The sequence below is a fragment of the Centrocercus urophasianus genome, unplaced genomic scaffold, assembly GCF_019232065.1.
Source record: "Centrocercus urophasianus isolate 14NV4802_14NV808 unplaced genomic scaffold, USGS_Curo_1.0 seq_11, whole genome shotgun sequence".
Lineage (NCBI taxonomy): Eukaryota > Metazoa > Chordata > Aves > Galliformes > Phasianidae > Centrocercus > Centrocercus urophasianus.
Window position 1 is genome coordinate 68,536,025 of NW_024884253.1, and position 26,512 is coordinate 68,562,536.

General features: G+C 38.3%; 1 protein-coding gene across 3 annotated transcripts in view; it reads right to left on the bottom strand.

Moving 5' to 3' along the window:
- Positions 1-26,512, bottom strand: part of CTNND2 (catenin delta 2) — a 507,709-nt gene that overhangs the window by 209,142 nt on the left and 272,055 nt on the right. For all 3 annotated transcript variants that reach the window (XM_042838959.1, XM_042838975.1, XM_042838967.1), the window contains exon 8: positions 16,312-16,564. In XM_042838959.1, coding sequence (XP_042694893.1) covers positions 16,312-16,564 — 253 coding nt within the window. The remainder of the gene's footprint in view (positions 1-16,311; positions 16,565-26,512) is intronic.

Consider the following 26,512-nt stretch of genomic DNA (forward strand, 5'->3'; position numbering starts at 1 on the left):
AAGCTGAAAGTAAAACCATAATCAGGAATAATAGTCTTTAAAAAATGAATAGGTGTGCTCAATTCAAACGTAATAACACATTCAAAATGAAGAAGTACTACTTTATCAGCCAACAATTAAATCTCACTTGAGTTGTCCTGTATGTCAAATTATTTTGTTTTGTTTTTCCTCCCAAGCAAAAATCTCCTCACAGATAGAGAGAATAGAATACTAATTGAGACAAAGTTTCCTCTCCAAAGTTTGGGCAAGGTCAAGTCTCATTTGTAGATCTTTGGAGAAGAGCAACATCTCCCAGCAATCAATCAGATACAACTAATTCAAAACCTATTTATTTCCTTGCCTTTTACCAACTGGAAAGCTAGTTTCTTTTTTATCATAAACTCTACCACAAAACAAAGATGGCAAACCTACATATCAGTTTTATTCAGGTAGAACTTCCAAATCTCACAGAGGCTCAGGGGAGACCTTATTGCTCTCTATATCCACCTGAAGGGAGGTTGTAGTGAACTGGGGGTTGGCCTCTTCTCTTGTGTAACTGGTGATAGAGTTAGAGCAATGGCTTCAAGCTGCACCAGGGTGGTGAACATTAGAAAATACTACGTCTCTGAAAGAGTGGTCAGGCACTGGAATGGGCTGCCCAGAGAGGTGGTGAAGTCAAGTCACTGACCTTGGAGGTGTTCAAGGAACATCTGGATTTTGTGTTGAGGGACGTGATTTAGTGAGAACTATTGGTGATAGGTGGATGGTTGGACTGGATCATCTTGTGGGTCTTTTCCAACCTCGATGATTCTATCATTCTATGATCTCACTTCCTCAGTGAGATGCCAGGCTTTCTTAAGCATTGTCAACTGACAAAAAAAAAACAAGTCAGAACAGCCTCTGTCAATGTAGAATTATATTTCCCTTAACGCATATTTGGATTCTTTATATAACATGCATGTAGAAGCAATCAGGTGCAGCACATGTCAGGAAGGATTTCTACCCTTACAATCACTGATCCAGATCTACGTAAGAATACACTGTGTCCAAAATAGAGTGTTAAACTACACAACTCAATAATGTGGAGAGGTTTTTTTTTTTTTTTTTTTTTTAAATACGTGGCTGATTTTTTTGTTTTAAAACAAGCATCCATACTTTCTCTGTTCTTGCAAACATTAAAAAAATAACGCTACAAACAAACGTGAAATTGTCCTGTTACTAAAACACTGAAAACGAACCTCCATTCACAGAAGTCTGTGTTTTATAAACATACGTAACTGAATTAAAATGACACTGCAGTTTACACTTTATAAGTAAGGGAATTCTACTGGCAGCAATAAAACTAGCAGCTACAATTGAATTTGGGTATGTAAAATGTGCGGCTCCTGAACTGATCATTTCAAAGCAGACAGAAAAGGTACTCTGTCAAGTACAAAGAACACTCAAGGATATGGCTAGCAGCTCTCTACCTGAGGTAGTGATGTGAGTAACAACCAAATCCTGGTGTCTGTTTCAGACCAAGTGCTTACCAACACCCACATAATGAATTTCAGCAGCAGCAAACAAAACAGCAAGCTGACTGAACTCACATCATACCCATCATTCAGTTTCTTAACACAGCAAAGCAACCTGACATGCCTCATGATGTATGATGAGCTGACATTGCACACTGCTCTTGGGCACATTCTGCACCCCACCTACACATAGACATGAACGTCAGCTCATCATACACGCCATGCATGCATGGGTTATGGAATCTATACATCTATGATGTGTTTGTACGACATATTTTTCATGTTTGTATACTTACATCTTGTATTTATACTATATTGAAGAAGAATGAAGTTCCCATGAGCTCAGTCACCAACAAATACTGTGCTTTGTGCTTCCACTTTTCTGAGCTATCGAGTGGCCAAAAAACGCTCAACTTACAAGCTTTGTTGGCTACTGTGTACATGTATACAGAAATGAATTTAGAGTAAACTTAGCTTAGCAAATACTAAACATGGAGTGGTAAAGAACCCTATCTTTTTTTCCTGAGTTAGCTGACTAGCTGAAGACTCAGATTCTTACCCTATTTGAATGATCCACTCTAAAAAAAACATAAATATTCTAGAAGCACGACTGTCACAGCAGTTTTTATTTTTACAAGATGACAGCATGAGATCACTGAATATAGTTGGCTACATTTGCCACTGAGTTTTTGTAGACGTCCAAGGCCCTTTCAGTTCTGCCCTTTGCTGCACTCTTTGAAATTGCTTTCTAACATCAGCCTTGAGCACATTTCTGCAAACATCTTTATGATTTTCACATGGCATCCTTCCTACAGACTTTCACAGCTGACCTATTCCAAAAGAAACTAGTCTCTTTATTAATCGCTGTATTTTCTACTGAGACCTGCTTACCAGAAAAGCAGCAAAATGTTCACATTATTGAAAGCAGTCTGGGGACACCAGCAATTATTTGTTAAGCAAAATAAAAGTTCCTGACTGATTCAGAGGTAGGTCTATGCACATAATTAAACGATTTAAATGCTTTTACTTTTAACCCTGATTTCCTTTCTACTTTCTCTCGTTCTTCCTATCTGTCTGCACTTCATTTGAAATTGAACATAAACTTTTTGAGGCAAGGAAGTGCATTTTTACATAATCATAACCCACACAGCAAAATGAAACCATTGGACCATTTAAATACTAACAAGACGCACCAAAATTGCATCACAAATTCATGTATTTACCTTTGTCTTACACGTAAGCAAGGAATACAGGCCACCAATCCAGCAATTCACCCAGCACTTTCCACAGCCTTCAATCTAAGCTGCATATTCTCACAGGAATTGCATCATTATCACTACCACATGCAAGTACTGAGAAGAACGCATTAGTCTTCAGTGGCTTCCATTTCATTATGGTTCTATGAGAATTCATCATTACAAAGCCTAAATGTTACATGGGTTTAGGGAGAATAGGGAACAAAATGTTCTTTCCTGATTTTTTCTTTTCCCTGAATTAAAAGAAATTAAGTCAAAGACCCTTTCTTTGGCTTATTTTACAACACTCAGCTGAAAGCGGCCAGATCTCTTCCCTACTCTAAACTCTGGACTAGAATCTCTAAACTCTTCAAGTCTTTGGCTTTCTAGAAAACTCAGTCAAGTGGAAACAAAAAACTCCCAAAGCAACAACAACAAAAACCCAACAAAAACCAATCCCCCAACACATTTATTCTGATTAGTTTCCATGCCATTTCTGGCATTTATTTCAAAAGAGTATTATTACTTTTCTGAAGTTACTAACCCAAACCAAGTGTCACCATATGAAAACTGCTGCTTGCTACTCTAAAAGTTTATTTGCTTTTCTTTTTTTACCACTGAGAAACTAGTTCAAATTTCAGCCTAAATAGAAAAATGGAAAACATATTTCTCCACTGGCTTAATTACAATTTTAAGGTTGGATCCATGACATCCAGATTGAAATGAAATCCATATTCTAAAGAAATGCTGGCAGCAGAAAGTATTTCTTGTTACAATGACATCTTAACTTTTTTGAGCGATAGTTCTCATGCACAGTTATTATCCAAGAAACACTATTTTCTTTTTCAAATAGCACATTATTATCTGTCCAAATGTAGTAAAAAAAAACCAAACAAACACAACAACTTCTAGCTGTTGTCAATAGACTGAGAGATTCATCTGTCTCTATTTAACAGACATACAAGAACATTTTACAGGAAATACGTCAAAGCTTTCTGTGCATTTCTCATTGCATATACTTTATGAATTTGACAGTGATGCCTTTGTAACATTTCTCTCCCTCTACACATCAAAAATTTCAAAGAAGTGGAGAAAAATATACCAGTAAAGCTCCAGTTTCTGGCTGCACTGAAAGCACATGCAGAACCTCAAGCTACTGCCTGTGATTTTTCTGAAATCCAACAGTTTTGAGTGAATACAATGTCATGAGAGATTTAGTTTTTCTAAGAAAACTGAAGATAATAAGGCTCTAAAATTCACAATTTGCATCTTGCTAGTCATGACCCACTGTTAAATTTCCATTTCAGGATTCTTCTACATTGCTGTATTTACTCCATTCAAAATTGCATTCCAAAGTAAATGGAATTTCCTCTTTGAGAAGGCTGTAAGATTTAGCTCATATCACTGGCATACTGCTGTTCTGCAGAACTGGGAGCTCTGAGAGTTGAGCTTTCTCATGAAGCCTGTGATACCAAGGAAATAAATCAATACCACGTGCACAAGCTCCATTTTCCAAAGAAGTTTAAAATGATAGAGAAGCATACTCATGAATAGTTTATTTTAAAATGATTCTGGAAACTTTCATGTGCTTCATTATCCTTCAGGCTATACTGAAACTGTCAACAAAAGAGTGAAAGGCTACCTTCGCTATTTTGAATACGTCAGCTGTCACCTACAAGCCCCATCATTCTTTTGCCATCCATTCCATTTCTAATCGCATAAAGGCAATACAGACAATCTATCATAAACGTTATAGAAAGTTTGATATATAGATTTCTTTCCTGAGTTTTTCCCCATAATTAATTTCCTTACGAAAAAAAGCAAAACTAGCTCTCCGCTTCACCCTTCCAAAATACTTCTTTTTCCTTTTTAGCAACGGGAATGCTTTTTCTCATAATGGATTCTCAAAAACCATTCATTAGCTGATGAATCCTACTATATTCTTAGTGTTAAAGTAGAAAAATGCACAAAACACTTCGCTAGAAATAGGTGAAACTAAGCCACGTTCAACATGATGTAAAAACAAATTCTAACCTAAATGTTTCTTTCAAAATGATGGAAAGAAGATACACATTCAGTAACAGACTGATTTTTATGTGAAGGAATATGAAACAGGACAGGAATCAGGCTTCCATACTCCCACCTCAATATATTCTGTGAAGCTGTTAGCTGCATTATTATGAGGCAAGCCTGGCCTACTAATTAACCTGGTGGGGATTAGAAGCTATTAGGCTCAGTTTCAGTGTACCCACATGCACAACTGATATGATTACAGGCATATAGGGGGTGATAAACAGAGCCCTAAAGGAAAGCACTTCCACCTAGCTGCCCTAAAAACTGAATCAGCAAGAGTCAGTAATTGGAAGGGAAAATCTGAACAGCATGCATTTTGAGAAATCAGCTCTTGAATTGTCCTGTGAAGCTCTGTCATACGTCATCATCACCAGCACAGAAGCTCCTACACCATTGCACACTGGCAAACGTGAATACAGTTCCTGCTCTCCTCTCAAACCTGTCCTCCCTCTGGCTGTCAGAATCCTGTTTAAATGACGTGCTCTATGCTTTTAATTACTTTAGTGTCATCACTGTTCTGACATCTTCATAAAGTGCATAAAAAGTGTAGGCCTGCCCACTGGTCATGCAAGTACATTTCACTTAGGATGTCCCCCTATGAGACGGCAGCCCTCTTCCTCCTATGCAGCACAACCAAACCACCACGTTTTCCGTTAGCAGGCCCAAGAACTGCACCCACATAAACAATTCACAGATTATCTGACATCCTTCAGAAGGAGCCTATGTGCAGCACTGCTCAGTGTAGGGAAGAGGTCCTGATGCATGTACAGGGCAGAGGCAGGGAGGTAACAGATGGTTGCTGGAGACATGCCACAGGAAATGCAGTGGCTGACAGAATCTGTTATCCCTCAGCAGCTCCAGCTCCAAATGAAAACTTCACAGTTCAGGATAAAATTTTATTAAAACAAACGTAGCTGCTGACAAACAGAAGAAAGCATTCCAAAAGGAAGACTAAGCATATGACAGAGATGTCACTGTTCTGCAGAGAAGATTTTATGTATTCAAAAGAATTCCTAAGTATGTGACTGGATTTGCCTGTATGGAGGTTTTACAAGTTGGTCACCTGTGGTAAACTCTGCTATGATGTACAAACACAGAGATACCATACTCCTTTTCTCACTTTTATCTAAAATCTACCTAACATCAGAACAGCTGAGGAATCCTTTGTGCACCAACTTGTGCACAGTTTCATAAGAGATTTCACAACTACTATTCTGATACAGAAGAACATCAAATCTTTCCTATTGGAAGCTGTTGGAAAAAATGAAAGAACTATGCAGAAAACTAAAAACCGGTCCACAAAGGGAAGCCCCTCATAAAAGCCAACTTCTTACAGGGAAAAGGAAAAAAAGCATCCATTTTATGGATTCATATGGCCATTCAAGACCATAATCTAAAGTATAGTAATATGAATACCTGTGGAATTTATTGGATCACGTCACAGAAAAAGCAGCAGCTTTTACTCAAGAATCACTTGATGCGAGGGACAACTGACTAAAACAGTTTCAACATTGTTTGTTTTCAGCTCCTGTAAATTTCATTTACAACAAAATATCCATCATGAGAAGGCCCAGATACCCTGACACTCAGGTTAACTAACAAGCAGCTAACTAAATGGGCACTCTACTTTTAGAAACATTCAGCTAAAGGTATTGACTCAGAAGGGATTACAGCAATCACAGAATTGATCCAGCAGGAAACTAACAACTCCAAATTAGAACAAAACCTGTAGGTTGCTCCAATTAGTCCAAATGAGTATTTTCTTCCTCTCACAAGGAAATAATCATCCATTACACAGCTGTTATGTGGTTACACTAAACCTAGGCGGTGTTTGGCAAGTTCCTGGTGAACCCCAGGGACTGTATGACATGAGAGTTCACATCTACCATATGTTTCACTGCCCACGTAGGCTAGACTAATGACAAACAAGGGGCTAATTGCTGACCACGTTCACAAATCCTGCACATGCTCTGAGACTTTCTGCTCACATGGAGATCCCTCTGAGATTTTTCTATGCTATCTAGGATGGCCCAGGCTCACTCTCTGCATTGTCCTGGCAGGCATATTCTGGGCTTCACTACTGTAGATCCCTCCAGGCTTCCCTGCAATGTAGCAGCTCCAGCTTCCACAGCTTGCAAGTGACACAGGCCCACTCTGCCACCACTCACAGCCATAAGCCCTGTTGGGAATGCATAGGACCAGTGGGCCTCCAGGCAGACATTTCCACACCCAGGTAGCACCATAGGCAGGTCCCCAGCTCATGGAGTGCACCAACTGGCTCACAAGCTCTTCTAGAGCCACAGGCTGCCTCATGGCTAAGGAAAAGCATCGTGTTCATTTTCTATCATTACAATTGCTTTGCTGGTGCTAAGCTCCCTGGTCTTGAACATCGCACCTAATATTTTACACACCAGCTCAGGTCTTAGGCCAGAGGAATCAGCCTACAGACCAATGTCCTGATTTGAGACACGATAAAAAAATAAAACAAAACCCACATTTTTTCATTGTTCTGACCTAGGTGATTTAAGATCAGTTCTTTACTTCGCATAAATCGTTTCATACAAGAAGGTCATACTATTCTGCACTTCTACCATCAACAAATTAGGAGCAGGACAGTCCCACACTGCAAAACTGTAGAAATAAACTGGTTGAATTTTGGAGGTGTACAGAATTCCTGGCTAGAAATTGTACCGGTGTTTCTGTATGGATACAGCCAGTATTTGGAAATGCCAGCACTGAGTTAGATGGCAGCGCTCTGAGAGAAATTATGGAGATTAGATGTTTTGAAGGACAATGGAATTACATAAAGAACAGCTACAGGCAATTTAGTTTTTGAATCATTCCAAGTCAAAGTGGGAGTCAAGAAGAATGCAAACTTCTTATTCTAGTATAAAAAGTTGAAACAAATAAGGCATACTGATTCAGCACTGTTTCTCTACAAGAATAACTAAAATATTAGGATTGTCACAGGAAGTTAGGGAAGCTAAGAAAACTGTTACTAAGAAACTGCCTTACACCTGCATTGTTGGCATTCCCCCCTTTCTCATGAACTAACATAAACACAATCACTTTCCTTTAGCCACATCAACTGACAGTGCCAAACGTGCAAACTCAAATTCTAAAAGGAAAAACAAAGCATCAAACAGCATAAAAGCAAAAGACAGTCCTCTTCAAAATGTAACACATGAATCAAATACATCATGTCCTGGTATGGAACAAAGGGATTATCAAACTAACTTGGAAATATTTTTAAAAAGCTGAAAATTGAATCATTATACCTTATTTTTGAGTGTACTTCAAAGTCCTCTTATTGCGTGTCAGTGTGCAGATCTTGCATGCTTTTTAAAGAACTTCTTTTACTCTGGCAGAGTTTGCCAAAGTGCTTCTTTTCACCACAAGTTTTTCCTTCCTCCACATTTCTACCTTTGGTGTGTTCACAAAACCTAGACATCTCATTCCTTCTCCTTTCAGCTAAGAAAACAATTTATTTCCAGGTCTTCTGCTCTCTAGTCTCCTCCTCCACTTTTTTTGCACAGTAAAGATAAATACAATCCCCCCAGAACTATAGCAGCGAGAGGTAAGCTAAACAGCAAACTGATAGCAGTGGTTTAAAAAAAGCGTAAAGAAAATATTCCACAGTAAGCCCAGAGACTGGGAGTTTCCCAGGCAACAATGGCTGCAGGATTTCTATTAGGATCAGTGGTGGCTCTTGGTTCCTAGGAAACCACAAGCTAAATGCTACAAATCGCGATGCATCTCTGCACTGGGTCTGTTCAGTGAGGAAGGGAGACCTCCACGAAGTCAAGAGAATGGCCAAGAGAATGGCAGCACACTAGGAAGAAAAGGCTAGGAGGCAGATTTCACACTAAGCTCTGACCTTGAGTGAACTGGCAGAGACTGGCCTTCTCTCATCTGAAATAGCCTACATGGAGCAGATTTTTTTTTTTTTTTTTTTTTTTTTTTTTTTTTTTTTTTTGAGTCAGACCGTTCAGTTCCCACAGCTACAAAGTTCTACCAGAGCCTAATAAAAATTCTTGACTATTCTTTCTCCTCATCATTTTTCGCTAACCTCTACACTCGAAACATGATTTCAGCAAACTTTTGGTTGTATTCTGTTGCAGAAATCCTCTCTCTCAATGACATGTTTTGTACAAAATGTATTGTTTGTCACTTGTATAAATTGACAACAAATTGGCTTTTGTTTCTTGCTTATTTAATAGCTGTACAAAATCACAATAATATCCAGCCTCAGAAGCCAACAATCTCTGCTCATAAGTTTGTGCGGCAGTGTCAAGGATGACTTTTCTTTTTTGAGACAATTCCAGCCCACGTGTCCTGATTTTAGCAAGTTTCTTGAAAGCTTTCCATTCATCCTCTCCACCTAATGTATTTCTCTCTCTTCCATCACATTTGCCATGGAATCAAGATTATCCTTTGAACTTCAAAGCACCTTAAAAACTTGCTCTGAACATCTATAAAGAGGAAGATCATTATTATCCATTTGGCTGATGAGATGTTCAAGAGCTACAACTGAGAAACTTTATCGTGCCAGGATATAGTAACAGCTTACATGAGCCCAATAAAGCCCGAAAGTATGATTCTCTCCCATGTTTTTAATGTCTAGTTGGAAGACATGCTTACAACATTTTCTAGCTGTTCCAGTCTGCCATCATAGAAAGGAACCACACAGATTTTGCATCTGTCAAAGTTTGCAAATGAACCACAGGATATTGAGCAAAATGCATAGCAAACAAAGGCAGAAATTGTACTGGGACATATATTCACCATTAGATGCTCAGTTACACCATTCAAGAGACAAAAAACAAGCTATGGATAGTATGAGAATGAGGCTCACTGCCCACCTGCTTTCTCCCCCTAGATGAATCAAGGCATTAAAAGACACAACAGATTGGAAAAGAAACAGTAGAAAGGACTTCATTGCTGTTCCTCAGGTGTCAGATCTGCATTACTGCAATGGGGAAAAAATTATTTAGGAAGGAGGAGATCTTTCTTTTGTTCTTCCATTTACTCAGCTGTGGACTTACAAACAGTATGTGAATCTCCTGCCACTTCCTTGTGAATGCCGTGTATCACTGACAAGTACATAAGCAGCCTTTCACTTCTCTTCCCCCAGTACAAAGGAAACAAATTACCTTCTGTTTGAGGCACAATATTGGTAGAGCTACACTTTCAAACCAACCAAGCAAAAAAAAAAAAAAAAAAAAAGTATTATCTCTATCTCAAAATTATATCCTCTATATATCCTACATAAATATCCTACCAAATAAAGTGGCTATATATAGCCTATTCTCCTCTGTTGGTGGCTTAGGAACTGTAAGAACTTCAGGACAGACTCATTACTCAAACTATATAGACCAGTCATCTATGTTACTGTGAAACCTAGATTGTGATGTTCTATGATTACAGTACAGTAGGTTTGTTAATGATAAGATCTTCTTTAACAACAGGATGGCAACAAAATGGAGTGGCGTTCTGCAGCCAATAATCTTACTAGTCACCGACAACAACAAGTGGATGCTAGTGCTTCATCAGCTAAAAGCACAGGTATTATGTCTGTACGCTCCAGTACACTCCAGGATTTTTTCTTCAAAGGATTTCCAAGACAAAGGAGGTTGTGAAACAGCATGAAACAATTTCAATACTGAAAAAAAGAGCAAACACAGGTGATGCTTTCATGCATACTGAATCAAACCTGATGCATCAGGGAATGACTTTACTTCTGTCCAGCACTTTTCCAGACATTTTGAGTCCAATGAGATGTAAGCAGTGGAAACAGATAGAAACTGTCGCTATACACAGCAGTGCGGTCGCACACGATATGTTTACCAAATTCTGGGCACTACTCCTCTACTTCAAAGATGACCCAGGTCTGGATCAGTTACCAGCTGACTTATTTTGCCCCATCCAAGTTGGATCTGAATACTCTTAAAGAAAGTCTTCTCTAACCAAAGTTTTCCAGGCAAAGCAGTCTCCTGAAATTCCAAATTAAGACTGCGACAATTCACCTCAACTACTTTAAATAAGCAGGCTTCAACCTTATTTATGTATAACAGAAAGGGGAAAAAAAATCTCTGCTTACTTTATATGATTTTTCATTTTTCTCAAAGCTACTGTGCTCACTAAGAATCTGTATGAAGAAGTGAAATTTTCTCTGGACTTGCTTTATTTGAATTTCCTGTATTTTTATGCTGTTTTGAAAATCTGATTTTATTTTCTTTTTAAGGTCAGTTATTCACAGAGGAAGCACAATTTTTTTAATGTAGGGCAAAATAAACCAGATATTTATTAGCTGAATAAACACAAGATATCTAATCAGATTAAGGACTTCCTAGTAGGATGTTAGCAGGACCTCAGAATTTGAAGCATTCAATTTCTCAAGGTATCTCTACACTGCCAAACATACATGTGCTCAGATCCACTGGAAATATGCTTCCCATGGCTTCCTCACTACCAACACCTTTGGAGAATTTCCACTTTACCCCTAATATCAGATGAGGCTAAGACAGACCTTCAAAAACTTGTGGGTGAAGAGATCTGCCCATCACACTGCATCACAAGGAACCAGGGAGGTGGATCTGCAATCCTTATTCTGCCACATTCAGATCATGAATACGAACTTCATTCCTCCACCTCTTGGGTTAAAGAATTATGCTCTGGTTCCCTGAACCGCTCCCCACTCCCACCATGGATATGTTCTCTGTCTTCCCGAGTGTTTTAATATAACACAAATCGTTCAGTATCAGAAATATAGCAGATGATAATTGAGTAGTAAAGGCTTTAACCTGGAATGTGGCAGACCTGTCCTTGTTTGGATAAGTAACTGCTACAAGCCACATCCCAGCAGGAAGGACAGAATCCAACCAACACCTCCAGCAGCCTGTTGGATTCTGAGAACCCCAGCCCACATCTCACTCTGAATAGGGCAGGACAGCACGCTGTTACATCAGCTGTTCTATGGTCACAGGAAGGCCTTCTCCCTCAACTGAAGCTCCTTTCTGCAGGTGACATGCTCTCCTAAGGGACCTACCAGACACATTCTCACAAACATGTCCAACCATCCACACATGCAGGTTTACACTTATCTTTCCACCTTGTTATACCATTCTACTGCCCAGCTGCTATTCAGTTTACAACAGACTAACACTATTTTAGTGCTGAGAACACTTGGAACAAAGCAAGATTAAATATATGGTAAAGACTCCTTCACCCTTTAACACAGTATGTTCCAAACTGTGTGTACTGATCCCATACGCAATTTTACTGGAACACAGAAGTTAACTAAAACTTATTCTATTTCTTTGACTTCTCTGTCAGAAAAGAAAGCTTTCTAACTTGCATATTGAAAACACAGCACATTTAAATACAAAAAAAAAAAACACAACAAAAAAAACCCCACACCAATGAAACACCAAAAAAATAGAAAGAAAACAGAAAAACAACAAGGAGTTTTGAAATCAGTAGTTCATACAGAACGTTCTGATCTAATTTATTTCCTTTCGTAAGTGGTAAGAAAGCCAACTTTTAAGTTTAGACAGCCAGAGCCTTCCTTTTCTGCTAAGGAAGAAATTACAGCCAGCAGAAATCATGAAAGGCAATGTTGACTCCGAATGCACAGAATGAAGCAGAAACATCTCTGGGCATTACAGCTCAAGCATGCAATACCTGGAAAGCTCCATCACTATGCTGACCTAAACACAGACAGCTGTAAAGGTAAGAGCTGGTGTGAGACAGCTCGATTTAGAAATGTTTACTTCTTCTTTATTTGCAACACAATTCCACCACTTGTGGTGATGTTTTGTTATTGCTGCAGACTGCACTATGGTAAAGAATGAACCTCTTACAACTGCATTCACCAAATCAGCCAGTTTCTTCAGAAGAAACAGTTCTAAGGGGTCTGAAACACATTGAACAGGAGTCACAAAACACAAGAATTGTTAACTCAACCCATCAAACCAAACACAGGCCCATTCATAAATAAGCAAAGCCAGTTACTACCAGATATCACTGATATGTATTTATCTGAAAGACATATTTTGGTATAGAAATTGGAAGGCACACAGACTGATAATTGCATACTGACACCTCAATTTCCAGAGCACCCCAGTTGCCCCACATTCTGCAGATGGGCAAACCTTAAAGAAGTTTTCAAAATTTAAAGGGCAGACAAATCTTTCTTAAATGAAAGCAGGGCAGAAAGATGTTACAAGCACATATATCCAATACTTTAAAACACCCACAACGTCTCTTGTTCAGAGTTCAACAAGAAATAAAACCAAGACAATACTCAAAAAACAAATACTGTTATTTTGCGCCCTTACTTTACACCACATTTTCATATAAGAAATTACGGCATGAAACAAATTCACCTCAGCTATACTTCATACTTCTGTTCTTCTTCTAACAGCAAGCAAACAAAATAATCCACTTGTAAATAAGTTGTCTGACGTTCAGCTTGTTTTTTTCCATACACAACTTAAGTTTTATTATCGACATGCAGTAAGAAAAGGGCTTTCCTTTCTAATTAAGATAAAGCATCAGACCCTCTGACAGAACACATGCATGTAGTTTTCACCATCTTCACTATGTCATTTACCAGCTAGCAGTCTGAGTAAGTTAAAAAAAAATACCTATTACCACAAACCTGATAATTATTCTGATTCTTTTTTAGAAATAGATGCTAAACTTTAAGATAATTAATATTAAACCATATTTTATGAGAGCTGAATGATGGAGAACAGATGCTAAGATAAAAATTAATTTGCGAAGTGTCAGCTCAGAACATATATGTAAAGCTGCAGTGTTTGCTATTCAAACTACATGCTGAAAACAATGGAAAAAGTTGTCTATTTCTGCAGTGCCTGCCAACCATTTTTTCAGGACTTCATATGGAAATCCCATCTAAACTTAAGAGTCCAGAAAACAGCATTCAGTTTTAGAAACTCTAATGGTTTATTAGGATAAGTACATTCTCTTCTGGGCATCTATTTTCCATCTTGAACTGACTGACATATAGCAAACGCTACTCCAAAGCCTGCAATTAATTTGTTTTTGTCTCACAGTTCACTCTTCCAGCAAACCTTTGTTTGGACCTCTGATGGAAAGGTTGACTGTGTCTGAAAATTATGCCTGCCACTCTGTAACCACTCATGTAAGTCATTTTAAAAACGAAAAACAAGCAAGCAAATCACAAAAGTAGCAATATCTCTGTAAAGAAGCTCAAGATTTATCAGTTGCTCAAGTCCATTTACTGGGTAACAAGATTCTTTCTTCTTGCTATACATGATATAAATGATAATCCTTTGAGGAATACAATGAAACTTGACACTACTGCAAATTTTTTGTGTATTTGAAAAAAATGTTCTAGTTCTCCTAATTATAGCCACTCCTTTTATCTCCCATATGCTGTACTATATAAATTCTGTCTTTCCTTACAAATTCAAATCTGTCATTTATATGAAGGTTCATACTTTATCCATATAAATCGGCCACCTCCTAACCACTTTTGTTTCTCTTCTCTAAACACCCTCCAATCTTTCAAAGTCTTTCCAATATCTGAGTAATCAATGACAGTTATGGTCCACAAGGTAGTCTCACAAACTGCTCTGCAAAGGCAGACTATAGCTGTTGCAGACTGAGGCACAACAACATAATCAGCAGTCCTCTTGAAAAACTTGCTAACTTCGTAATACTTTATAAGAAGCATTCTCTGCCAACAAGTAGAAGCAGCATCATTAAGTAATGGACATCACACAACCTCATTTGTTTGATCCATGGACCGTGATTCATATAACGCAAACCTCTTTTAGAGAAGAGGTGAAAAGTCTGAGTCCATTTAGTAGTGATCTTAGCAAAACAGCATTCAGTGACTGCCTGTAAGAGCTTATGTCAATTTAACCTGGATGCCTACATGCTGCTACTTTACCTACAAAAAAATCAGTACTCATGAATGCACAACTATTCACAGTACGAGAATGAAAAAACAGCCAAATGAAAAGTCTGCAAGAGAAAACCTTCTTTTATAAGCTCATTTCATAGATGGTAACTGAATATCAGCTTCAAAGCAATTGCAGAGCAACTCAGAGATGACCTTTTATTTTACACAGACATAATATCTAGCACCTGTAGCGATACTACAAATATGTTTCTGCATGATGGCACTCTTGCTGACATACACCTCTTAAGAACATTTCACATGGATTACTGTCATTTTTTTTGTGCACTCCTAAAGCAATCTTCCTTTAAGTTTGAAAATGAGATATTTACAAAAGGAAATCTTTTTTTTTCTTCTGCTAGCTTTTATATTCTGGAATACAAACACATCAAAACATTGAGTTTTTATTAAAAAGACTATTCCCCTCCGGTTACCAATATTCTTCTGACGTGTCATAAAATAAAAAAAAAAAAAAAAAAGCTGCTATTGGGTACCTGGTTACAAAGAACTTCCCATATGCTAAACAAGCAGAGATACCAGATTGCGAATACTGTTTTTTTAATGCTAGAAGAAAAGTCTTTACAAAATTTTTACTTAACATTTCCACCAATTTGGAGGGGTGCAAATTATTGGGTTCACTTATGTATGACATGTAACAAACTGATAAGTAGTTCACACCATCTGCCACAGAAAAAAAAAGTATAAATTAACATTTTTGATGGGCTTAAACTTCAGTCACAAAAAAAAGCCTTGTTCTCTTTTCCATCAGAAAATTAAAAGAAAATTACAAAGTGCACCAACAACTGCAGTCAGCATTTGCACTACCGTTATCATGGAAGTCAAAGCATATGCCAGAAAACTCCCTAATCTGTTTCTGTGTCTACTGGGCATATGGATGGCTATAAAATTTAGCTCTTGTGTCTTCCCTACGCACATGACCATATCACAACCGTATTGCTGTTGGGCATGACTAAGTTGTAATAGGTACTGAAAGAGCATGCAATGTAAAGATCATTTATAGAGAATTGTAGCACATACATTCTGCTATCACGCACTGGTATTAGAAGCTTGCCTAAGACACAGAGCGAAGCACAAACCAGGCCATAGGCTGTTTTACATTGCTCAGTCTCATTGTCTGATACCAGAAAATCCTTCTGTGAATATTAACCGCAGAAAACCCAACAATTGTAACAACTCCTGCCCAAGCAGTACCCTGAAAATTCAGTTCACAACGGTGAGAGTCAAAAGTCATAGCATCACTGCCATTTTCAGAGAAAATCACTTTCCAGAAGATTTGGAGGGGTGGCACTATTGAAGGCGGGCTAAACGTATGTATCCAAGACCACATCTATCATTTCATTTTCAAGAAGAGCTCATGAGAGCCTGCCGAAGGTAAAGCATCAGAATAAAAGTGTTATACAAAAGTTTTATACTTACCATCAGGTTTCGGGTCGTGGGGTTTTGTTGGTGATATTCAACAGCAGAAATACACAAAGCAAACTGCAATTTCAAACCTCTGCATGAGCAAGAAATAGTAGACAATTAAGGTTTCACCCACCTGGGATCTTTCTGAATGCTATCAATGGAAGGTGACCTAGCCAAGGTCCCCTCAGGTGGGATGGCTGGCCCAGATTTGCTGTATGGTGATTCAACAGAAGGACAATACTGCAGCTGTCGGTAGGGGTCTGCGTAATTGGAGGCTGGGCCTGCAGCATAGCTGGCCCTCTGGAAGGTCGCGGTTGCGTTCTGTGTGCCGTGTTGACTGCCTGTGCGCTGTAAGGGTACGGAGTCGACACCAGGGGAAGATGGGGCTACGACAGGAAAGTAGGGACAAAGTAAAAAATTGAGGACCTGTTCACAGAAATGGTTAACCAGGTCTAGGCAGAGGAAAAAAAAACACACACATATAAAACAGGGGTTCAAAAAGAATGAGAAAAAAAACAAAACAAAGAACATTGTCATTTTCAAAACCACTGAAGTAAGTAACCGTCAAATGAACTTCTAAATGTCATGCCACTTCTAGACTAGGGGGCCTTTACTTCAGCTAAATAGACTGTAGCAATGCTTTTCACTTGAGGTTTTACTTACACTAACCTGGGACAAAAAAAGCGCATAAAAAGCATAAAACTCATCACACCAGGGTTTACGAACACCATCAAATGGTTTTTGCAGCCTTTCAAGAGGTGAGCAGAAGGAATGGCCTCCTGAGCCTGATTTAACAAGCCAAGGTGTACTGTTCCTTGGCAAAGGAAATTGCCACAGCCAGCTGGAATTGTTATTCCTGGTGTCTGTGCAAAAGGTAAAACCAGATACCAGCCACTGACTGTTACTGTGTAAACTTGTGTAAACTTCTGTAACCTTCCCCTCCTCCCCCCCTGTATTTCATGATATAAAAGACTTACAGGCCTGCTACCACTACCTGAGTCTGAAAGAGAGCCAGGTACAAAGAGGCCAACAGATCTCTTAATGCACACCAATAGGGGTTGTACACCATGTTAAAGATTATTATCTTATCACTTCTGAGCAGCCTACTTACAGAGTTAAACTGATTTAACGCTTTTTCAACTAAAAAAATGTTACTAAACCCCCTCACAGCCCATTATCTTTCTGTTATGCAGCAGTGTATAGGAATATGGTCAACTTTGAGATCCTTACTAAATATACAATACTTTTAAACCAAAGTCCAAATGTAGGCATTTGGCTTTGCACTGTAAGGGCTAGAGAAGCAACAGCCACATAATCTTTAGCCTGAAAACAAATACAAATTAAAAGCTGGCTTGGACTGCTTACAATGGCAAGTGAATTCTTCATGGGTCCCATTTCCCCCCACATATGCAAGCAGGAATGGGCCTGGGTTCAGGACTATTTTTTGCTGAGTCAAATTCATACACAAAATTGTAGGCAAAACTGCATATTTGCATGATAGATGTTCGTAAAGTATTTCCCAGTCCTTTTTTTTTTTAATTAACATTTACATTGACACTTCAGGAAAGTAAACATTTTTGGTATGTTATAGATCCATGAAAGGGATTTTAAGCATCTTCCCTTTAAGCATCAGCAAATGAAATACACAGAGCTTAAAATACAATTACTGCAATTTTGTCTGAGCTACTATTTGTCAAAATTCACAGTTTACAAACATTCCAAGTTCGTATCAAACTCTGCCTTATTTTCATTTTTCCTGATTCTGAAGCATATTGCTCTACAATAACAAGTACTATCTCACAGCACTGTTACAAGCACAGAAAAGTGGAATTACCTTGATGTAAATTTTCAGCAAGATTTTAAGTACTGCTCTTAATTTTTACCAAATAATTCCTCATGAAATGAGGAACAAGACACATACAGACCTTTCTGTAAATCTGCATCAGTTAAAACGAAAGAACAATATTAGCATACCAGAACATCTCATGCACAAACCGTGCTAAATTCAGTGTTATGAAGACACAATAAAAACATCACTTTTTAACAGAAAATACACTTAAACTGAACATTTGGTGCCTTATAGGAAAAAAAAAAAAAAAGTGAAGAAGTCAGAGAATATTTTAGAAATATTTTTAAGGAGAGCAAAAATGGGGTTGTACACTGATACAGCTTGCTTTTAAGTATTGTCAGTATGCAGAACATGCCACTAGCTGTTGACACATCGCAGGGAGGATTGCATAAAAATCCTACAATGCTAACAGTGCAGAAAATAACAGCTACATTGTAACATACAATAGAATACATTGTAAAGAAATGTATTTACTTCTCAAGGCAGTTCAATGGAAACCATACTTGTTTTTAAACTACTTGAAAACTTTTCTTTCCATTTTCCCCTTTGCCTTGTTATCAAAATAAGTACTTACATGAACAGAAACTGTCACTCTAACACCTATGTGCTTTTTGAGTAACTGATTTATTTCTCAAATTATCTTCCTAAAAGAGAGTCTTGCTTCCTTTCAAATTTTATCACAATGAGCACAGAGCTACCAGAGTTGGAGTAGAAAAATGGAATAAGTCTGTGCCTTAGCTAAACATTCATTTCTCAGCTCGTTTGCCCAATGTTAGGCCGATTAAGCGTAAAAAGAACACACACAATCTGACAAACCAAATGCAAAAAAAAAAGCAAAAAAAAAACCACAAAAAACCCCCATTCACTTTAAAGTAACTTCGACATTTAACTGGAGTAGAGTCACTACCACGGGCTGTAAAACAGTTGAACTCAAGTAGACATTTTTACATGAATGGTTTCAAGTCAAACTAAAGCAAAGCCACCTTCTACCAACCCATTAGTTAAATTCTTTTAGCAGCTAGATTTACTGATTAACAGTAAGCCTATTAAACATAGTACTAAATGAGAAATCCCTTTGATTTAGCTCTTTAAACACCAAAGTCATAGTTATCATGCCTATTAAACAATGAAGTTCAGAAACCCATTTGTTTCACCAGGCAACATTAAATCACAGGGCACGCTGAGCAGACCAGAAAGCGTTCATGTACCAGACACATCTGAAGATGACAAAGCAACTACAGAGCATGCTTTTAAAACAGATTCACTTACTTGATCCTCCAACTTTCACATTTGACTTCTCACAAATCAAAAGTCAGACACAGCGGTAACTGTACAGCTACCATGACACACAGGTAGCTCCTCTCACGCTACCTGGACAAGGACCACGGCTTTGATCCAACAAAAGAAGAGAAAGAGGGGAGCTGTAGCAGTGTTCTGCAGTAGAAACACGCTAGCCCTCAGGCCAGTTTCCCTGGGACTTGGCCCATTCAAAACAGGAACGTGGCTGCCTTTGGTGCAGGATACAGAGCTTGAGTTTAAGTTTAACACCAAGGAAGTCTTCTGTAGCTTAGGCACTTCACTATGAAGTTTCTTATTATCAAGAAAGACAGTCAAATTTATTCCAGTTCTCATTTTGTTTTCCATTGTCTTCGCCCTCGCTTTTACGTGTTGTTTTGTTTAGTTGTTAATCTTGCAAAACTTCAGTGTCCAAATTCCATTCTATTCAATTTCCCGAGTTTATCCTCAGACTGAAAGGAGATAAAGAATTTGCAGGCAAGTCTTCCCCTTGCAGCCTCATAAGACAGCATCTTCTTCATCCATCCAGCCTTTGCTCTCAGCACTTCCACTTTTTAGGGCTTCCAGAATTGCACTGAACTCCACATAACCAACTGGAGAAGCTTCTTTCCCTTTATTGTCTCCATGTCCTCTCCCTCTCTCAGCTGTTTCTAGTTACCTTCTTTCTGCTGGGCCCCAACCTTCTCCAGATGCTTGCATTCTACGCATGGCAAGAAAGTTGCAACCTCCTCCCCTCCAGTTCCCACATGCCCAGCTCGCTGCTTTCAATAGCCAGAGCATGGCTGGTACAGCAGAGTGCAGTGGTTTGCTATCTCCTACTAGAGGAACATAACACACAGTACGTGGGAAATGCAAGCAAAGGGGAAACAGAACAGTTCAGAAAAAGGTCTCTTTTCCACCCATAAACATGCTACAGTTTTCTCAGGTACTGGCTATATTTGGCTATCACACCTACTTGTAATCAGTGTCTAAACACCGTTACAAGCGTGTATTCCAATTATTATTCTTTTTAACAAGTTTTAATAGATTTCCAATTGCATAGTAAGAAGGAAGAATTTACCCAAGTCACTGTGATATCATTCCTCCAGATGGTATCACAGGAGATGTTAGTTGTTCATACTTTCCTATCCCAAAGACGACACTATAGCTCCTTGGGAAATACTCAATATTAGTCTAACATAGTCCAAAATGCCATTCCTGTTTCTGTCAGCTGCAAAGAACATGCCACCGTTTTGTGGGGGGAACAATGCCATGCTTCACAGAATCCAAGGAAACATAACTTGTGCTCTCCGGATGGTCATGAATAATAAATCCTGTTCCAAAGGAAACAGTGATGATCTTCGGAGACTGAAGAACTGAAAGCAGTGCCTGCATTTACACATCCTTTCACTTCAATTTTCTAAGAACACTTTTTAGATCTGACATTAATTGTTACAAGGCTGAGTGTTCCTTCGCTCAGGAAGTTGATGCCCCTTCACTGATTTAGCATTACCAAAACAAAACAAAACCAAACCAAACTACTACTTTTCTTTCTAAGCTATGTCTCTACATCTACATCTGTGCATTTTTCTGAGGGGACACAAAGATTTTATGCAGATACTCAGAATCTTCAATCAACTGCATACTTTAAATTACTTCAAATTCTCAGCTCTTTGCCTCAAGAGAGAAATGATTACCTTTTTTGCAGGGCAGAAGCCATGACTTCCAAGTTTTTAATAGGCGAAAAACCAACCCCCTTCCACCTTCAGAAACTAAAGCATACTTCAGATCCACTAGATTTTAATTTCTACTAACTTACATAGCTTGCATTCTCAGGCTTTCAGCTGTTTAGCATATTCCAACATGCTCCTCTTTGGGAAAAAAAAAAAATGCTACCTTCAGCTCCTAAAGATATTCTGCCAAGACCTTTTCTCAGACTGCTTCTTGCCTCTGAATTGTATCCCTGAGTCTGGGGAGAACACACAGCTTAATTCATTTGTTACAAAGGCATTTAAATGGAGAAAGTATCAACTGCCAATGCCCTTGAAAGCAATTGACCTTTTAGAGATATTAAAATTCATCATGGGAGATGGAATTCAACCAAGACCAATTGCACAACAGGAAACACATACAACACTTCAATCTTCTGTACTATGAGGCCAGCTCCAAAAGTAATGCCTCCTATTTTACTACTTTGGCCCACAATGACAGAGATGGATGCTGGTGGTAGGGCAGTAGAGGTCGAACCTTCCCATCAATATTCCATTACATTCTGTTGCCACGTGACAGACAGCAGCAGAGGGGCAGTCTGACAGAATGAAGTATGCACAGGATTCTGTATGAAGCAAAGGTGTGACAGTGAATTCTTACACATGAAAAAAAAACAACCAAACACATTTGTCAACACTTGCTGAACATTTACAGAGACCGAACAGTGGACGTGAGCACAGTGAGGTGATAGTTGGTGCACTTTCAGCAGTGGTGACAGACAAAAAAAAGCCACATTCTGGACAGCCAAGCACAACTCTCACATCACAAAATGATGAGTATTTTGAAGAGCTCATCATCATGAGTCAGTGGATTATGACCAGGAAACCGTGCACAGAGCTGAATGTTGGCTTCAATGCTTGGGAAACAATGGTGGCAACACTGGAATATCAAAGTTTGCACAAGATGGGTCACATGACTGCACGTGCGGGAACAGAAAGAACATCATATACAAATTTGTCAGGACCTACTGAACCAATACAAGGCTGAAGGTGACAGTTTCCTGGATTGCTTCATTACTAGTGACAAGACATAGTGCCACCACTATGAGTTGGAATCAAAACAGCAGCGCACTCGCAGTGGTGACATGCAAATTCCACAGGGAAGAAAAAGTCCAAGTTGCAGTCCTCAGCAGGGAAAGTGATATGCACTGTCTTTTGGGATAGGAAAAGCGTGACTCTTCTAGATTTCCTGGAAGCTGTACAAATCAGCAGTGCAACGCAGAGGTCAAAGCTGAAGCCTTGAATTTCCAGAGTCAGTCCAGATAACCATTCTCTTGACCACCAGGACCCACACCAGCCTGAAGACTGTACCATTCTTGGCTGGACTGTTCTACCATACCTACTGTATGGCCCAGATCCGGCATCTTCTGACTTGCATCTGTTTGTGTCAGTGAAAGATAGACTGTATGGGCAACATTTTCCTAGCAACAATACCTTCATAGCAGTTGTGAAACAGTAGGTCACTTCTCCTGGAGCAGGTTTTTTTGTTTGTTTTCGTTTTTAAATACACCAGTGCAGCCTGAAGGCTCTTGTTCATGGCTGACAAAAACACATTGCCAATGGTGATAACTACGTTGAAAAACAGTGTTTTCTAACTGGGAATTTGCTCTATGGAGTAGAGGCATCTTCCTCTTTGCATCTGTTGTGGTTTCCATGGAAATAAAGAAGAGGCATTACTTTCAGAATGACCTGTGTACAACAGAATTTCTTCCACCTTGTGCACAAGGGATATAATGACAGTAACCACTATAAAACCTGATTAAAAGTAAAAAATACACAACTAATGCTACTGAGTACGGACAAGCCTACAGCAACGAAGTTTCTGCTCAAAATTAACCTTCTCTTTAAATCCCTTTGTTAACTTTCCAGCTAGCCAACAAAAAAAAAAATAAATTAAAAAAAAAAAAAAAAAAAAAAAAAATCAAATAATCATAAATTAATCATAAAATCATAAATTAAGTGAATAAAAATGAGATCATCACAGATGAAAAGTTTCCAGTTCTTGGAAATTTTCCCTTTTCTCCTTCAGATTTTGACTTCTTTTTGTTTAGTAAGCTAATCCCAAAGTTTAAAAACGTTATCAGACCGTGTTCTTTAGGATACATCACCAAGTTTCAGCTACTGTAGTTTATGTTTTCTGCTCTGGAATACAGTTATTTTATTAGTAAATTAACTATAACTGCATTACAGAGTTGGTACATACAGTTATACAAATCAAACACACAGTAAGTTCTGCAACTGAAAGCTTGAAAGGTGCTGGATACATTAAGAGGGAAAACTAACATCTTGTTCTACTTGCAGAAACTCCACACCTGCATGCAAACTGCTAAGTAGCAGGCAGTCTTATTAATATTTATATGCATACACAGCATTAAATTAATAATGGCCTGATGATTTTTGAAAGATTGCCTTTAAACACAATGCTGCAGAAAGAATAAATTCTTAAAAGCATCAGTCCTCTTGAAGACTTTATTGGATAGTTACCTCAGGCATAGCATCGTTTTCATTCAAAGATTTACAAGGAGATTTATGAGAAATGTTTGCATACCTTATTTCATAAAGGACAATTCTGTATTTAAAAAAAACTGCTGAAGTAAATAAAAGAGAATATAGTCTTCTATCACTAAAATTTAGTGTGATCAGGCCTTAACATACCTCAGACTACACCTACAGAGTAAACAGATGATTAATACAGACAGCTTCTGACAGAGTAGCCACTGTATTTTCTCAATAGTAGCAGGTGAGATTTAAAGGATATATACTTGCCCTGAGATTCAACGGTCTCACCAAAGTTTTATATGTATGATTCTACTTTAATAGGTACTAAAAATGAAGGGACATCTGAGATGCGTTCAGACATTTTAAATCATTCCGCTATTGGAAAAAAAAATTAGAAAATACATATAAAACACTACAAATCTCTGGAGATACCCTGTTTGTGAGACAGAGGAAGAAGACTGCAAATGCTGACAACGTTAACAAGTATCTATTTTGAGCAATGGAGAAATCTGGGCTATCTTCAGACAGCTATGATTCCTCAATAGACCTTAACCATGGGCTGCATAATTTAAAGCTATAAGTATCTTACTTGGAGGAAAATTCTCCACTACAAGGAAGATACTGACAACAGATTACGAAGGTGAATCTGTGGAATTTTCACCTTCCACCACTTCCCTTCCTCTTCCATTGCTCTTGCTTTCCAGGAGCATAGAATAACACTGAAATTAAAAACAATGTCTTTCATAAGCCTTCCTCCAAGTTGTAAATACGCGTGGAAAAAAAGCACCACATCCTTCTCAGACAGGATGTCACACAGCCTACCTGGCAGACAAGCAGCACAAAAACAAATATACAAGAATATAAACACAGATAATGCTTTACTAAACACTCAAGATCTGTCAAATGAAATAAGATTATGGCTTTTCTATAAGGTGATTTGTTACTCACTATGCAGATCACTATAGTATTTTGTGCTCATTTACTTTGTAGTGAAGATTTGTTCCCTGCTTGCCTCCTGTAATTCTCTCTCCCAAACCAATGTTATCAAGAGGATGTCAGTTAGGAATACAGGTCTATTAACAGAACATCACCAGACTAATAGAAATGCAGTGGTAGGAATAATTTTTCTTTTTAATCTCCCTGAAAACATTACATCCTACAGCCTAAACTTCATGCTGTGTGATTTACCAGCATGATTCTCAACCTGCAGCTGTGGCATCGCGGTATGCCAGCGCATATCACATCAACTGGTGACAAAACAGAAGACAAACCAAACCAACCCAACCTGGCTCCCAGCCAGAAAAAAAGAACGAACACAACCTAGGCAGGAGGACATGACGTTTGCTATTTATAACTTAAGCAAGGTAATTTAGGACTGAAAAGAATAAAGAAGCAGTTTGACAGGCAAAGCACTTAATGAAAATGGGACAAATAAGAGCGGTTTCTTTTTTCCTGTCACTTTTCCTTTTTAGCTGAAAAGTAAGGACTTGAAGTCCCAAATAAGAAGAAAGTATTTCTGAAACTGAAGTTCCCTTGTTACTTCCAGAAGAAGTATTTATAATACAGGAAATAGCATGCAACAGGCAGCTTCCCATTAGTAGTCAGATATTATTCTGAAAGCAAAGTAAAACTATACTAGTGTACTCAGCAATACTAACTGTAAGAGTCTGAAAACACCTAACTGCATATAAAAAAAAGAGAATATTTTCCTATTAATTATCTCAAAATTCATTTCACACAGAGTCCAAAGACCATGGAATTACATCCTCACACTTCTAACTAAAATCCAATTCCATGACAAGAGGCAATACTAACACAGACTGAGAAAGAATCAGATAGCAGTAGGATAACTGCATTATCAACTGCTCTGTGAAACCTGTCCTTTGGTGACGTAGGAGACTGAAATTCCAAGTTTGATTTCCGGAGTCAACACTACATCTGCTAGTCGCCTTGCAACTGTAGAAACACTTCCTGTGAACAAAGCCCACTACATGGAATTCATCATGACAATAAAATTGGATTTCCACAACATCCTTTTTATGTAAGTCCTATTTCAATGTCAGAATTCTGTGCTGATTTCTCAGATTTTTTCAGCACATTTAGGTAACATACAGTTTCAGCAATTTTGAAGGACTAAAACTCACAACTTTCCAAGGGGCTTCTTGCTACAAGCTATTGTAAATGACTATTGAAAAGGCACCTCTCAAAGCAAAACAAATGTGTTTTAGGTATTGTCTTAATAATATTAAAAACTACATCATAAGCAATTAAAAAAAAAACCATGACAAAACCTCAAAATGCTTTAGTTAAGATGATTAGAGACCAAATTCATCTTTGAAAACAAAAGAATAGCTACCAATTTGTGACACCTCAAAGTTACTATAAAGCAGGCTTAACTATTCTTAAAAGATGAGAAAAATCACTGTTTCATTGATTCAGATATCAGTTTTCTTCATACGGACAGTTTTCCAAATACTAGAGAACTGCTTTACAATATTAAAATGAAAATCTTCACCTTGAAATAATGACGATTTCTAAAAATACCAAACACATCCAATACTTTATTAGATGTGAAGATACATATTCACAGTCCTATGAAAACAACACACTCAGGATCAAGTGATGCATTCTTCATTGTCTCCTGTAAAGAATAAAGGAGCTAGGAGACGTGGCAAAAATTTGGGAATCAAAGGAAGACCAAGCTGGACCAGCATTTACAAAAACAAACATACAGCAAGTAAGATACTTGCAGCATCAAGCTCTCCATGCAACGTTCTTCCTTGACCTTGTTGTAAAAACTGAAATCAGAAAAAAATTGACTTGCACATCTTGAGCATTTATGACTCCCACAGGCTGCCAGCTGCCATACTACTAAGAAAGAGCCTCCTGTTTGCAGAGCAGCAACCAGCCCTGGAGCAAGGCAAGGTGCCGTGCTGGCAACA